This window comes from Zootermopsis nevadensis, unplaced genomic scaffold (genome assembly GCF_977971745.1).
Source record: "Zootermopsis nevadensis isolate Lab colony 2312 unplaced genomic scaffold, Znev_1.0 Znev_ptg000011l, whole genome shotgun sequence".
NCBI lineage: Eukaryota > Metazoa > Arthropoda > Insecta > Blattodea > Termopsidae > Zootermopsis > Zootermopsis nevadensis.
Window position 1 is genome coordinate 7,977,391 of NW_028259143.1, and position 15,285 is coordinate 7,992,675.

The following is a 15,285-nucleotide window of genomic DNA, read 5'->3' on the forward strand; positions in this document are numbered from 1 at the left end:
GGCCCACAATTTTCCCGCAATGATCGTTTCTAAGAATTTAAAATGCTGGGTTTAGAGATAAATTAATACCGAAAGACGCATAATGTTTTTGGAATACACAGTAGCGGTAACCTGTTATGTCGCCCAACCAGCACATTCTTTTGGAATGAGGGTCAGCGGTGCAGGGGTGATAGTTGGAGTGAATGGCGGTGCTCATTGTCAGAAATTTTACGATTTTAATTAGGGTGCACTCATATTTCGTTCCAGCGATGCCAGATGGCATGTGCAGTGTGAATTTCTTCACAAATGCTTTTATTATAAGTACAAAGGAAAGGCTGGCGGCACTTTTCATTCTTCTGGTTCATCTCGTTTCCAGCGGTTCAGGGTCTTCTACAGCTACGTTTCGTTGAGTTCGGCAGTAATAGTATTTCCATTCTTCCTGTTATTGTTCGCGAAGAGGGTGGGAGTGGTGAGAAAGAGGAAGACGACGAATGCGAGCCCGAAGCTTTGCCGAGTTTTGCCGAAGCACACCCTGCATTGGCAAAAGTGAAGTCGTTCTTTTATGCGCTTAATATTAGTGAACGTGACGAGGAAAACATTTTGAACGTGGAAAGTGCTCTGTTTGGTCTAAAACGTAAAGTTTCGACAAACCAGTTGTCCATTAAAGACTTTTTTGGTAAAAAGAAGTAACTTTGAAAGAGAAACATTGTTTTTTTTAAATTTTTAATGTTTTCCCGCATCTATCGTTTTCCCGCATTCATCGTTTTTATTTCCCACCCCCGCCGAAAACGATGCATCGAGGTTTCACTGTACATTCAAACACATATCCATATATTTTAAATACTAAAAGTTTTCTGACAGCTTAGATGCTTAGGAAACAACAATAACTTGATAAGCTTATAACTTAAAGTCTTACTTTTATGGAAAGTTGAAATAATTTAGTGTTATACAAGTGTCTTACCATATCTGCAAGGTCATTATCCAGATATTCACATAAAGACATGCACTCTTCCAGAACTGTTGCCTCCAAATATTATTTGCTGAGTTGGATGAAATACACAAATTGAACAAACTGAAGCAAGATTTTCATCCATCAACTTGTGTAAACATTCACCATTATAACCATACAAATGAATCTGAAACAAAGACAAAAATACTGAACACATCCTAAAACATGTGGCCAGAGAGCGTCTATTTACTTTACCTCTCCTAACAACTGCCAGAAGTCCAATTATGGTTACAAACTTAATTTTGCAATCATAATATGAAGTGTAACACAAATTAATGCACGTTAACCAATTAATACTAGGTGTTACAGTCAAGAGCATTTTAAGGTACTATCCCAGTGCCTGGAATGACTAAGAGAGACCATAAAGAACCTCAAGTTAGGCAGCCTACAGGCTGAGAATCAAACTTAGGAACTCCTACAAAAAGAACATGATTGATAACCACTCAGTCCTGAGGTAAATGCTCTGTCTTAATATTATATTTCAGATATTTGCTCAATTTACCCTTCTAGGGTGATCCATGCTGCCAACAACAAAAACATCATCTCGTTGCGGGTGCCAAGTTGCTTTGAATGTTGTCAACCACTGACCTGTGTGTGTATTATGCTTTATACTAGCCACCACTGAAACAAATGTAGCAGCAACATAATTCACAGAATGGAGTGACCACAAACATAAAATAATAAAAGGTATAATAGTAAAATCATACCTTCTTATAAACTTTTTGATTCCCCTTCATATTGATTAGTTCACTTCAAAACTGTTGTACTTATAACAAAAAATATTATAATAAACCAATCTTCTCAATGTTTTATCACGTGCAAACTCTTTCAGTTGCAAGATTATTATAACATCACCTTCAATGCAGTTACTGAGTGTTACTTACATACTTGTTCAAATTTAGTGAACAACTCATAAAAAAATTACTTGTTAGTACTGTTCATGTGCGTTCCTCATCACGAGAAAGCAAAAATACAATTATTGTTAAAAATATGCAATAAATCTCTTGGAAATGTGATAAATAGGCACTACAGTAACATTTCAAAATTAAATTTACCAATAAAGTAAGAGCAGGTTCAGGGAAGTGAGTGCCCTGCCTACGAGAACTCCAGGTTCCACTTGACCTGAGGGGTAGCAACCTGCAAGGGTCCCTCTACCAGGGTCACGGTAGATGGCATAGGGCAGCAGCTATGTCATTACTGGGGTGAGGCTATTGAAGAATGACTTCCCTAAAGGCCTGTCACCAGATATTCACAGGCGACAATCACATACTGATTGTACCAGTTGTGATACTGCGATGGAGAAGGAAATGGGAAACCACTTCATTATAATTCCCTAGTACAATCAAGCATGGCAGGAGGGCTGTTTCAAGTAACAGCCAGTAAAGCTCAAATTGCTATGCTGATCGCCAACATCCGGAACGAATAGGCACTTTAAGAAGAAGAAGGGTAAATAAGGGGAATACTCACAACCAACCAATTAAACAACTCAAATAAAATATAATTTTACCTTTTTTACTGTACTGGTGTGGAAGTTTGTCATTCAGAACATTTAAGAGGAAGGTGCTCAAAAGAATAAGGACCCAATAAAAGTTACAGTTAATAATTTTTACTCTTCACTGAACATTATTAGAGGGATTAAATCGGGAAGGATGGGCAGGGCATGTCGTATAGATGAGAAAGACAAAAATTACGAACAAAATTTTAGCCAGAAAACCTGAAGGAAGGAGACTCGGTAGACCATAATTTGATCTTGTGCCGAGCCATTTGAATTCAGTCCGCACCTTCACATCATGTTTTATTAACTCTACTACAATAGAAATGAACCTTTGGATTTCATAAAAGTAAGGTAATTTGTCAATCTAAACAGCTTCAATAGAAACAAGAGAAAACAGTGCTTATGGAGATCTAATATTTTATCCCATTTCTTAAAACAACTTAAGCTTTAGCACCTCTGTAATATGAAATCCAAAGATTCAGTGCTGTTAATACATAAATTCACATTAAGAAATGATACTCAACCAGTACATTCATCTTTCATAACTTAGCCAAAATGCAAGATATTTGAAAGTACCATTTGGTCGTGTCGTAAGCATGTTTGTGACATCATACACTCGCAGACGGTCATCATTGCATGTAGTGACCGCATACTTTCCAGTTGGGGAGAAAAAGGCACTTGTGAGTCCCTTGGGATGCACCAAAGTACAAACAGGTTCTGGAGATTTCTTATTGAGATATCGGCGATCCCAAATCTTCACTTCGCTGTAAAACATCACCACACAAAATTTCTTTACCTTACTAAGTGATGCTGTCACTCCCACCACAAAAATCACAAAACCATCGAGTTTGTAACACTGATGTTAGGAACTTAATGGTGAGAAAACTTCTATTACTACTACTGCATTACACTAACCACATTACTGACGAGGTTATGAAGTACTGTTGCTGGAGTGGATGAATTTGAACTGTTCTTACTGACCGTTCATGGCAAGAATACCAACCATGCACCTGATTCTTAGCCCTTGTGTCCACCAAGGCAACTCTTCCATTACCTACAAGAAAATGCATTTATGATTAATCTTCATAAATGTCAATATTGTCTACTCTAAATATTCAGGCCTTAGAAATGAACAATATTTAAATTTCTTTTATACAAAGTGTAATTCAAAGGTCAGTAGGAATGTAAGAGAAGCTCTACACATCAAATCAGTGGCATTTCACATAAATATGGGTCCATAAAAGTCTTCTTTTTGAGTTACAGTTCTCCATTACTTTCCAAAATTTCAGACAAGCATAATACTTTCGCTGCAAACAAAAAGTGACACCAGCAACAGAGGCAAGAGGAACAAAGAGACTGAAACCTCAGATAAATGTTCGAAAATACATTTCACTTTCAGTAGTATCAATAAATACTACCGGAGCTATGTATGATTTACTTTACATCCTAATTCTGCACCACTGTACTCTAAACTAAATTTCTCTAATTAGCAGCTTACAAGCAGTCCAACTTTATGTGACACGTTAGCAGAGTGCAAAACTCTTAACTACAGAGTTAAAATTCAATTGGCAGCCCTGCAACACTGTGGTTTAAATTGCCTACATCAAATCAGTTCATACCAAATAAAACGGCATATTTTGCAACAAAAATCAATGAAACGGTAGAAAAATTAAAGGAACTCAAAAAAGATTATGTAAATTATAGAGATGACATATATTTTGAAAATGTAAATATGAGATTTTACTGTAACCGTAATAATGCATGTTTTCTTCTTTTCTAACCAACAATTATAAATGCATGTACTGAAATTCACAGGTTCATCTTGTATTCAATGATTTATTCAATGGAAAACTAAAGAACACAGTAATCACATACAAATTCAACATAACACATCAATTATATACAGACCATGAGCAATCATTAAACTCCTTTCTTCTGACTGACAGTGCCATGTAGTGTGATTTCTTGACAGTTCTTCATCACTCGCATAAATCTGAAAAAAAAAACACACATATACAAGTTCCCACAAATTATTAAATATCATTTTCTACCTAGTGAGTAATTTAAGTTATATCTTCCCAATTATTTTTAGCCTATCCTAGCCCTATATTATTTCAAACATTTCTATTCACACTTGTGTTAAACACTTTCTCCTTTAGTTTGGTTACTTTTCACCTTATTTTCTTGTTTCTATATATTTAGTCCTATCTTAAAATATGTGTTCTATTTATTACTAGAAGAGACTACCAATATAATATTTAAACAACAAATTTTAAGGTTAGAGAAGAACACAACAGAGACGCCCCTAAAGAGGTATGTAAAACACAAACAAAACGTGTTGAGTTAAAGAAATTATTATAAAGTTTAACCTTTATTGTATGCGAAAAGGTAATTTAAATCCTAATTTTACAGGGCCAATGTCTCTATCCAAATGATTTCATACAATATAATTTTCTCATAATTCAATAAAAGACGTGTTACACACCAACTCACCTCATCAAACATAAGTTTATTCAGGTCCCCACATCTTACAGTTCCATCATGACTAGTGGTATAGATTTTTGTTGCATCATAAGAACAAAAACTGGTGCAGTTGACAGGCCCTACATGAGGCTGAAAAAGCTGAACACTCTCAGTTCCTCTGTCAGACAACACATCCCACAAACCTGTACAAAGTACCAATATTATATCTAATTAAAGCGTGATATTTCAAGCAATGTCCTCGTCCTCAAGGGATCACATATAGCTCTATTCTATGAAGCAAAGCACAGTATCCTGTGCTGAACTTAAATTCAAACAGGCTTAAAAAGAAGTTCAGGTTTTTATGGCTGTCGTCTAGACCAGTGGTATTCAACCCCCAGATATAATTTCTCTTCAACTTTGTACTCCCAAAGTTATACATAGTATATGATCTACATCTAAAATAAATTAAATAAATTACATTACTCATTATTCAGTGTTTATCATAAAATAATTTTTTGACGTAAATATGTCTATATTTTCAGGTCAGTGTCATTCGGCAAAAAGTGAAACGAAAAAGTGTAACTGCATTGTTATGTTACCTTGGAAATGTCAATTGTTTACTCGGCATTATTGTTACCGAGCAAACGTCAATTGTTCACTCGGCATTATTGTTACCAAGGAAACGTCATCTCTTTACTTAGCATTGTTGTTACCTATAAAACATTTCATTACATTACATTACCTTACCTTACCTTACCTTACATTTCATTACATTCAGCTACCACAGACCCATCTTAAGTGTAACTAATTCAAGTTAAATAAGCAAAGTCTTAATCAAACTTTACTCAATTGTAAAGCAGGCATAAAGGAAATATTTAGAATAAAGCCAATATATAAACTTCCTTTCCGTATAGACATATTTACGTCTAATTCTCCGGAACCGTGGTTCCACTATCACTTTTTTTTTAACTCCTCACCGCCGAGAGGCGTAAAATTACGCCCGGCCTTTAAATGCTGGGTTTTGTAGCTGGGCGTAATATTACGCCTGGCTTTAAACCTAATTTCTTCAGCTCATAACTTTGTAACGATTAATGCCAGCGCAATGAGGTTTGTAGTACTCTGTTGTGGAAAGTTTTCTGTGTGTGAAGATCCGGCAACCCTGTACAGAATCTTTTGGGTGACTACCTGGGAGTCTAAAAATAAACAACTGGCCTCAGTTTTACAATGGAGAATCCTTCAAGCAGTCGTGTGTTATCTGATGCTGAACAAATATCACTTCTAGACGAATTGTTAGACGACGAAATTGACAATTATAGTAGCTCGGACACTGAGAGTGTAGACTTTGACTATACACAGTTGGTGACACCGGGAACGTTAGCGATTAGTGATAATGAGAGTGAAATTGGTGGTGGCGAAAGCCAGGAAGAAATTGTAGAAGCAAATTCAGGTATTGTTTCCGGCAAGTATGTGTGGGAAAATATAGACTCATTTCCTGCTTCAAGAGAAGCATTTTGTAATGTATATGGTCCTCGGTTCGACACGGCTGAACTAGATGTCGTGAGTTCATTCGAAAACATTTTCGATACAGCTCTTGTGCAGCTCATTGTAGATGAAACCAACAGATATGCTAAGCAAGAAATTTCTAAAAGTGCCCATCCTCTCACATTTCGATCTAGGATTAGGAAGTGGCAAGATGTCACAGTAGACGAAATTTACGTGGTTTTGGCTCTATTTATGTTGATGGGCATTGTTCAAAAGCCTACAATCAGATCTTATTATGCAAACAACCGGTTGCTGTACACTCCGTTTTTTCCTGAAACTTTACCTCTGGAAAGACTAGAGATAATTACCAAATTTCTACATTTTGCAGATAACAGTAAGCAAAATGAATATCAAGGACCTCCCAAACTTTTCAAAATTTATCCAGTCATTCAGCACCTGAATAACAAGTTTCAAAATTTGTATCTTCCATCCCAGAACATTTCGATAGATGAGTCCTTGACTCTATGGAAAGGTCGTTTGTCCTTCAGACAATACATACCCCTCAAGGCTGCAAAATTTGGAATCAAAACGTTTGAACTATGCGAGTCTAGCTCTGGCTATGTGTGGTCTTTTCTGGTTTATACTGGAAAAGACATGAAACTGTCGAATAAATTTGTGACTGCAGAAACAAACAAAACTGCAGCAATTGTAGTCAAACTGCTAGAACCTCTTCTTGGTCGTGGACACACAGTGTGGATGGACAATTTTTATAATTCACCGGATTTGGCACGTTTTATAAAGTCCAAAAGAACAGACTGTGTTGGAACTTTACGTGCCAACAGGAAGAATGTCCCTCCTTCAGTGAAGAATATGAAATTGAAGAAAGGAGAGCGCTGTGGTCAACACTCTGGCGATGTGTCAGTTCTCGCGTGGCAAGATAAGAAGAGAGTCATGATGATTTCTACATACCACAAGGATGATATGTGTGTGACTGTCAACAGAGCCAAGCGAGAAGAGAAAAAGCCTCTGGTAGTTCTTGACTACAATAAACACATGCTGGGAGTTGATCTGAAAGATCAGATGCTCCAGCCGTACTTGCTGGAACGAAAATGAGGAACGAAGTGGTACATGACATTGTTCAAGAGACTGCTGAATGTATCGATACATAACGCAATGGTCATGTACCGGTCTGTTCCTCATACCAAAAACTTAAGACACCTTGAAATTCAGACTTTCATTAGCCCAAGACCTCATAGAAAAACACGGTCCTGGTGTTCCTCGTCCTGTACACGGCCGTCCGGCAATTGAGCCGCCACCTAAAAGACTGATAGAAAGACATTTTCCGGAGCGTATTCCTGCCACCGGAAGGAAGGCAACACCTCAAAGAAGATGTGTGGTGTGCAGGAAACGCGGGAGAAGGAAAGATACGACTTATTGGTGTAGTGAGTGTGAGGCAGGGTTGTGTATGGATGGCTGTTTCAAGGACTACCACACAAAAATCAACTTCTGATCCACTTGCTCCCATTGGTCACACACAGAGTGCTCATCTTATAAGGTAAGATTACAAAACCATCTTTTAAGAGGATTTCAGTGAAAAATTCATAATTATATCTCATATAGTTCAAAAGTTATGAAAAAAAACGTATTTTACAGCAAAATTTAAACGGGCATTTAAAAAATACTACCGCCGGAACAGCACAACAGCGGTATATGCTGGGTATTTAAACTTCCGCGTCAACAGGTTAAATTTCACATACCCCCTAAGATGTCTTCGTGTACCCCCGGGGGTACGCGTACCCCAGGTTGAATACCACTGATCTAGACTGTAGTGCCATGTTGTCTGCTAGACGTTTACCAACATTTCTGAGGTCCTTGTTGCCTCCATCATCAGGGTTATGATCATCCTGATGATGGAGGTAACAAGTACCTCTGATACAGTAGACTACACGGCACTACAACTCAGAAGACATATATCTTCAGAATTACAAAGACTCAGAGATTAATAAGACATAATATTCTATTAAACCTACATTCCAATTCATTTCCTACCAAGAGTCAGAAACAGTTACAATGGTGAGTTTCAAATGCATTTGCAGTGGCAAGGAATGACATGTGTGATCCCCCCCCCATGCTGTAGCTGCACCAATCAACATCAGTCAGTAAAATGTGCTACTGGTATGTAACAATAATGGAGTTTTAAGTGGAATTTTGAAACTTATGTAACATACACTTAATGATACCTGCACCTTGTCGTGATGGTGGGGCTTGAGTACCTCAGTGACCCAAAGAGCTACTGGTAGGAGGAGAGGTCAGACTAAGACAGGTGCCCTGGTCCTCCAGGTTTGGGGTTGGTCGCAATGCTAACAACCTTGCACCGTAAAAAGGAAGATGTTTTGAAACCTCAACCTCGGACAGGCGGACCTAACAGAAGGACCGAATGGAAGAGGGGAATTGAGGAGGCCATGGACCGAATACGAACAGGAGAGCCATAGAAGAAGAAGAAGACAAACAGGATACGCAACAGGCAAATGTTTAGATATACCAACTTTACCATTGACCTAGTCAACTTACCAACGTTGCCCCACTTATCTCCAACAGCCAGCAGTAATTTATTCTCAGCAGGATGAGCAGCCATAGAGTAGATACGATAAGGAACTACCTTTGCAATTCTCTCCACTTGAAGGGCCAGTTTGCCGAGTTCTTTCCTTAACCTACAAAAAAGTGCAAATACATCAAACAAATCAAGCATGCAATATTTATAGATGGTATGGGAATGAATAAAAACGTTTTATCATAAAGCCTGAAAAGAAGAGACAACATAGGAGACGTAAGCGTACACATGATGTTAATAGCTGGATGTTAACAGGAACAGTGTGTGAATATATGCACTGGACTCAACTGATTCCATAGCAGGTACGAGGTGCGATCGGAAGTTTTCCAGACTGCGCCTATAAAACCCCGTACATTTATCTCAGGTATTAAATTCATCCATCACCCTTGAAGTAGTTCCCCTGGGAGTGAACACAACGATCCCAGCGCCGCTGCCAAGCCTGGAAGCATCCCTGGAAATCTTTCTTTGCCAGCCTGTCAAGCACCATCTGCGATTTTGCCTGAATCTCTTCTATCGTCTCAAATCTCCTTCCCTTTAGCTGAATTTTCATCTTTGGGAAGAGGAAGAAGTTACACGGAGCTAAATCCGGCGAATAAGGAAGGTGCAGGATGACGGCCATGGTGTTTGAGGCCAAAAACTGCAGAACTTTGAGGGCGGTGTGCGCTGGCGTGTTGTCATGATGCGTCGCATGTGGAGTTCTTCCTTTAGAATCAGCTGACAGGTCCCATAGCCTATCCCAACAATGTCGCACAAGTCGTTGATGGTACGACGTCGATCTTCGTGAATGGCCTGCCGAATCTTCGTAACATTTTCGGGCGTTGTGCTCAAAGACGGTCGTCCAGAACGCTCGTCATCATCGACAGAGGTTCGGCCATTTTTAAAACGTGAATGCCACACAAAAGTTTGTGCACGACCCATTGTGGACTCCCCAAATGCTTGCTTTAGCATTTCATAGGTTTCCGTAGCCGTTTTGGCGAGTCTTTGGCAAAATTTGATGCACACGCCATTCCGAAATCGCAGGAGGGTCGGTGTAATGCACTACCAAAACGCCCGTAACTAAGAAACAAATACTAATTCGATGATGCCGGCTGGCACACTGATTCACTATGAATGTAGGCCGCACCCCCTAGCGGCAGAAGCTCGTACTACATCCGGTTCGCCCTCTATTGACACAGTCTCGAAACTTTCCGATCGCACCTCGTAATATCTTGGCCAGCTAAATTACTTCTCAAGAAGGACTCTGCACTAGAGTCAGATATGTATACTTTCTGAACAGAAAGGTACATTTGAATATGTTTTCTTTTACTTATACTGGTCAAATGATAATCGTAACTGCAAATTACATACAACTGCCAAGACAGATGGAGGGGTTAACTAATTCTTAACATTTCCACAAAAAATACATAGCACTTACATTTTTAGGTCACAGCCAGATTTTGTCTGTAGTGAAGAAACTTCATCTTTCAGGACTACTTTACAACTCCTCACAATTTTTTTCAATAATTCTTCTTCAAATTTGTTTCCTGATACAGATTTCATAGAAAGAGACCCTAAAATAAAGAATTAGAAAGATCATTAATGATTCATATGACCTACAAATAACAGAAATTCCTTCAAAGTGTGAAACAGCTATTTCCGAAAACCATACCTGACGGTTTTCTTAAAATCACACTATCAACTGCAGATTTTGCAGTAATTACAGGTTCACTCTTTGTTGGCAATGGATCCCCGGATGGAGTTTTCTGCTGAAGCCTTAACGACTTGGGACGAGATGGAAGAGAAATCCTGTACAAAGAAATTTTTTCCAAGACACTGATGTCATACTGCCTATATTGCATTAATGAATGATTTGGGTTGCTACTATCACAAAATGTTATCTCCGCAATGATAATATCATTGGAGTGGACTGTACATTCAATAACTACAATCAGAGTAATGAATTGCAAACTATCAAGCCTGAATTTAATTTAGGAATTTAGTTCGCATACACTCAAATACACATGCAAATCCTCACATTAACATCCACACAAGAACATGGAAAATACTTATTATGATTTTGAGAATACAACTAATGAATGAAGACTTCTTACACTAGTCATTCTCTCCCAGTCAAGTGAAAGTCTGGCTAGTCCCCAAAATGAGCAAATACCCAACTTTGAACAATTCAAAATTCAACCCTCCCCAAACTGTCTTAACTACCAGCAATACATTAGAAGATCTGCAAGAGTGAAGACCGAGGTATAAATTTTCCCCTGGAGACCAGCTATCCTGGCTGAGGTTTCTGTGGTTTTCCTCAGTTCCATCAGACAAATGCCAGGCTAGTTCCTTAAATTAGGTCACAAATGCTTCCTTCAACATCTGTAACAATTCATTGATCATCCAATCATTCAACACTATATAATCTGATCTATTGAAAAAGTAATTAAATAAAATAAGAATAAACAGAATCTATAATAGCTGATCTGCTTACCGTTCAATATAGTAAATATATACATTAAAACAGCAAAAATAAGATGGCTGTCTTCTGGGTTGTAGCACCATGTAGTCTGGTAGATGTGCTACAACCCAAAGGACAGCCACCTTGGACTCCCCGCTATGAAAACCTCAAATCCTACTTGGCCAAAAGAAGCTTCATAAACTCTTAAAGCTTTGAAAGAACATTTTAATTTAATTTGGAACACACTGTTCTGTAAAGAAAAGAAAGAATAAAACTTAAATATTCAATATTCAATATTATACCTTCTGATTCATAACAATTACAACAAAGATATATCAAACCCTTACACCTTAATTTTATTCTGAGAAATTAATTTATGACTAATGTGCTAAATTAGTCATATTCGGTGTTGGAATTCTTATACATTCATCATTCATGAATCTCACAATAGAAAGTTTTTGTAACAAAGATGCAGAAAGCAAAAAGTATTACCATCACATCATTACTTAGAGGTAAATAATACATAGGTTTCACTTTATCGTTTGTATTAATAATACCTAGCTGTAGACTTACTTATTATTCTTCCTTTGTGGTGTTCTCTTCCTGTCAACTGCCACTGCCAGCAACTCTTCTTTTGCATCTCCAATTTTTAGTTCACTATTAAAGAAAGAAAAATATTAATATTCTGGCAAACAACATACAGTAACAGAAATCCTGTTACAGCATGATTCACATTAACAAACATTCCATTACTATCCAGCTAAAATCCCTTATACATAATACAAAAAATGTTTCAGTTTTAAATACTTGTAGAATTCATTATTAAGTAGGAAATTCTGAGAATGTATAAGGTATTTTCTGCACTTCAATATCAATGGAAAACATTAAAAAGACACAATGAATCATGGAAAGTTACATATTATGGAACTGATAAATTCTGTAAAATGTAAAATTTTGTTTGGCAAAACAGAACAATCAGTATCTGTATGTACTGATAACCATTAGAATTGAAAACCACACCATAATCAGCAGCAAACAATAAATGAGGTGTGCTTCTGACAATGACACTTGCAACACTACAAAACAAAATTAATCATTGGGTGCGAAAAGACATTCTACAAGATGTTAATCTGGTGAAGAGCAATGATCAAATTTCAACTCTGTATTTAAAGAAAAATTATTTTCCTTCAATTAATTTGTAATATGCTATTTCCATACAAATAACAAACACAAAGTACAAATGTCAAAAGTTTCCTGAACTGCACAGAAGTGATATTTTGTTACAGAAATGTACAATTACACAAATAAAGAATAACACAAGAATTTAATAAAGGAAGTAGGTAACAACTGTATATTTAATTCATAAGTTTTAAATTAAACAATAAAATGAAATATGGATGCTGTAATTCATTTAAGCCTTCATATCTGAATGTTCTCATATAAATGACACCAAACATAGCTAAATGGTTCACACTCCTGCTTTGAATTCAGGAGGTCCCAGGATCACGTTCTGGCACAGAAACTAATTGCCCTTAGAAGGTTTATCATGATTTTCCTCAGCCCCTACAGACAAATGTTGGGACAGTGTCTTAAATGAGGTTATGATCGCCTTCTTCCGTACCCTTTAAAACAACTGAATCCATTAATTATTCTATCATTTGACATCATATAGTTGGAGCTGTTAAAGGCATTGTTAAATAAGCCACAAATAAATAAATAAACATGATTAATTTGACCAAATATAGAAAACAACTTTTAATGGCTACCTTCTCTTTTACCAAAACTGTATTGTAATATAACAGACCTTACAACACATAAATCAACACACTCCTCTTACCCCAAAAGTCTTTTACGTTCTTCGATATTTCTCTGTCTTTCTAATTCATATTCAGTAAGCTCTACGCCATCTTCTTCAAGAGACAATGAAAATTGTTTCGACTCATCCCTGCTATTAATGCTAACAAATCGTTCATGTTCAGTGGGTTCAAACTTCACCAGACTTGAATCACCATAAGAAATAATCTGTGAAAAAAGGTCAAACATTGCAGACAAAAAATTCACTCAGTGCACAGACTAGGAGTCAGTACAGCAACATGCCATTGTTATGTAGCCAAAAAAAAGGCACCTCCAAGGACGGATTGTACAATTTACCTAATAATACAGTGAAAAAGCAAGTACACAATGTGATGGTAACAGTGGTAATTATAAGTACCACGTGCTTAATCAGTCACTCTGTATTTTCCCATAGTGTATTTATGTGTTTGATATAATTATTTAAACAAAGAGTGATTATTTCCTGAAACAGCATTAATTAACTGATCTTTATGATGAAGATTTGTGTTTTCTTTGAGGTGAGAGCTAAATTTTTATGTTATTTATATGAACTTCCTCTTCAAAAGGTGGGAAAATAGCCATAAAAGATAAGAAAATAATTATTTAAAAGATGAAGTCATGTGTTATTTATAAGTAATATGCCAGCATTAGAGAAATGAAACTGATATAAACCAGATACATGTCTACATCTATAAATTTACCAGTCAACACTAGGCCATTTTTATAAATTGTGGTATTCATATTACAAACCTTCCTCTCCTCACAGAACGTGACTATAATGTATGTTACATTCAAGCTTCTTCTTGCTCATCATTTTCTGAAAGTAGGATGGAATATTCATGTGGACACAATCACAGCATATTGCTAATTGCCCAGCTCAAACAAAATCAGCAATTGCTTGATTTTTTAAACACTGAACCATACATATCATAGTATTTTCCTTCCCATTGTTAAAGGAGCAGTCACATCTCTTATTTGAAACTTCAAATGCTCTGCCTGACCCTCAGACTTAACCCTTTAAAGCCAAAGGTCATCTACACAGTTCACAATTTTTTACATGTCTACTTCTTACCCAGAAATGAAAAGTCATTCTTTAATTCAGGGCCACCTAATAGCCAACAGCAAAATATTTACAAAAAATGTAGAAAACACATACTTTTGAAATTGTCATACTAACAAGTCTTGGTATAGTTCAGTAGATAGTAATTTAATATATATTTCTTATCCTTTCAATATTTTTTACAGCATATAAGAAAACAAAATATTTTATTCTTTAAGGAATTTGCCATTTTCATGGTGGTGAAAATTTACAGTGGCCTCCTGGTTTGTGACTCTATATCAACATTGCATAGCCCTGATGATGGAAGCAGCGAATACTTCTGAAACATCGGTAAATTTCTGTCAGTCTACACGGAGCAAAATACAGCTATATCCATACTCATGCCGCAAAAACTTCAAATCTCACATCCCATAGTTACCTTTCGTTTTCGCAGACGAGAAGTAAGTACGGTATTCATCTCCGTCATAGCAAATAGATTCTAATACACTTCTTCAGATACAAATGTACCTCTACACAAATGAAAATATGCAATACAGCATGCAAAACGGCAATTCACTCCAAAGTCAATACTTTCCACATACAGAAATTGGAATGCCTTGGCAAAACATATCTGTGTTTGGCGGCAAAGTAGTACTCACAGTTGAAAATCCTTTACAGGATTTGGTACGCTTGCAAGCGGAATCCACCTACGACAAACACAATTGTCCCACAGAGTGTGATACAGACTTATTTCCTGTGAACGAGAAATTTTGACGAACGATGCTCTCTATGCTGGGTAGCTTATGCACCCAGTACACCGATAACAAAATTTTTAGTATTAACAGACTGCTTGGTTAGTTAATTGGTCAGGTAGACTGTTTGGTTACTCTTTGATAACAGTGAAGCAATAAGAATGTTTGCTATTTGTCACTGTAAT

The 15,285-nt window shown here is 36.9% G+C and overlaps 1 protein-coding gene across 2 annotated transcripts in view; it reads right to left on the reverse strand.

Annotated features, from left to right (window-relative positions):
* The window catches only part of LOC110835870 (WD repeat-containing protein 76), a 32,730-nt gene extending 17,600 nt beyond the window's left edge, over positions 1–15,130 (reverse strand). The window contains exons 1-12 of one of the 2 annotated variants that reach the window (XM_087347226.1): positions 14,788–15,130; positions 13,314–13,498; positions 12,050–12,133; positions 10,688–10,824; positions 10,454–10,589; positions 9,000–9,139; positions 4,977–5,149; positions 4,392–4,476; positions 3,399–3,537; positions 3,060–3,247; positions 1,491–1,609; positions 941–1,115 (exon numbers count right to left, since the gene is read on the reverse strand). In XM_087347226.1, the coding sequence (XP_087203352.1) occupies positions 969–1,115; positions 1,491–1,609; positions 3,060–3,247; positions 3,399–3,537; positions 4,392–4,476; positions 4,977–5,149; positions 9,000–9,139; positions 10,454–10,589; positions 10,688–10,824; positions 12,050–12,133; positions 13,314–13,498; positions 14,788–14,835 (1,581 nt within the window). In that variant the 5' untranslated portion in view covers positions 14,836–15,130 and the 3' untranslated portion in view covers positions 941–968. Of the gene's footprint in view, positions 1–800; positions 1,116–1,490; positions 1,610–3,059; positions 3,248–3,398; positions 3,538–4,391; positions 4,477–4,976; positions 5,150–8,999; positions 9,140–10,453; positions 10,590–10,687; positions 10,825–12,049; positions 12,134–13,313; positions 13,499–14,787 lie in introns of both variants that reach the window. The other variant, XM_087347225.1, reaches the window with a different exon arrangement.
* Positions 15,131–15,285: the final 155 nt, after the last annotated feature.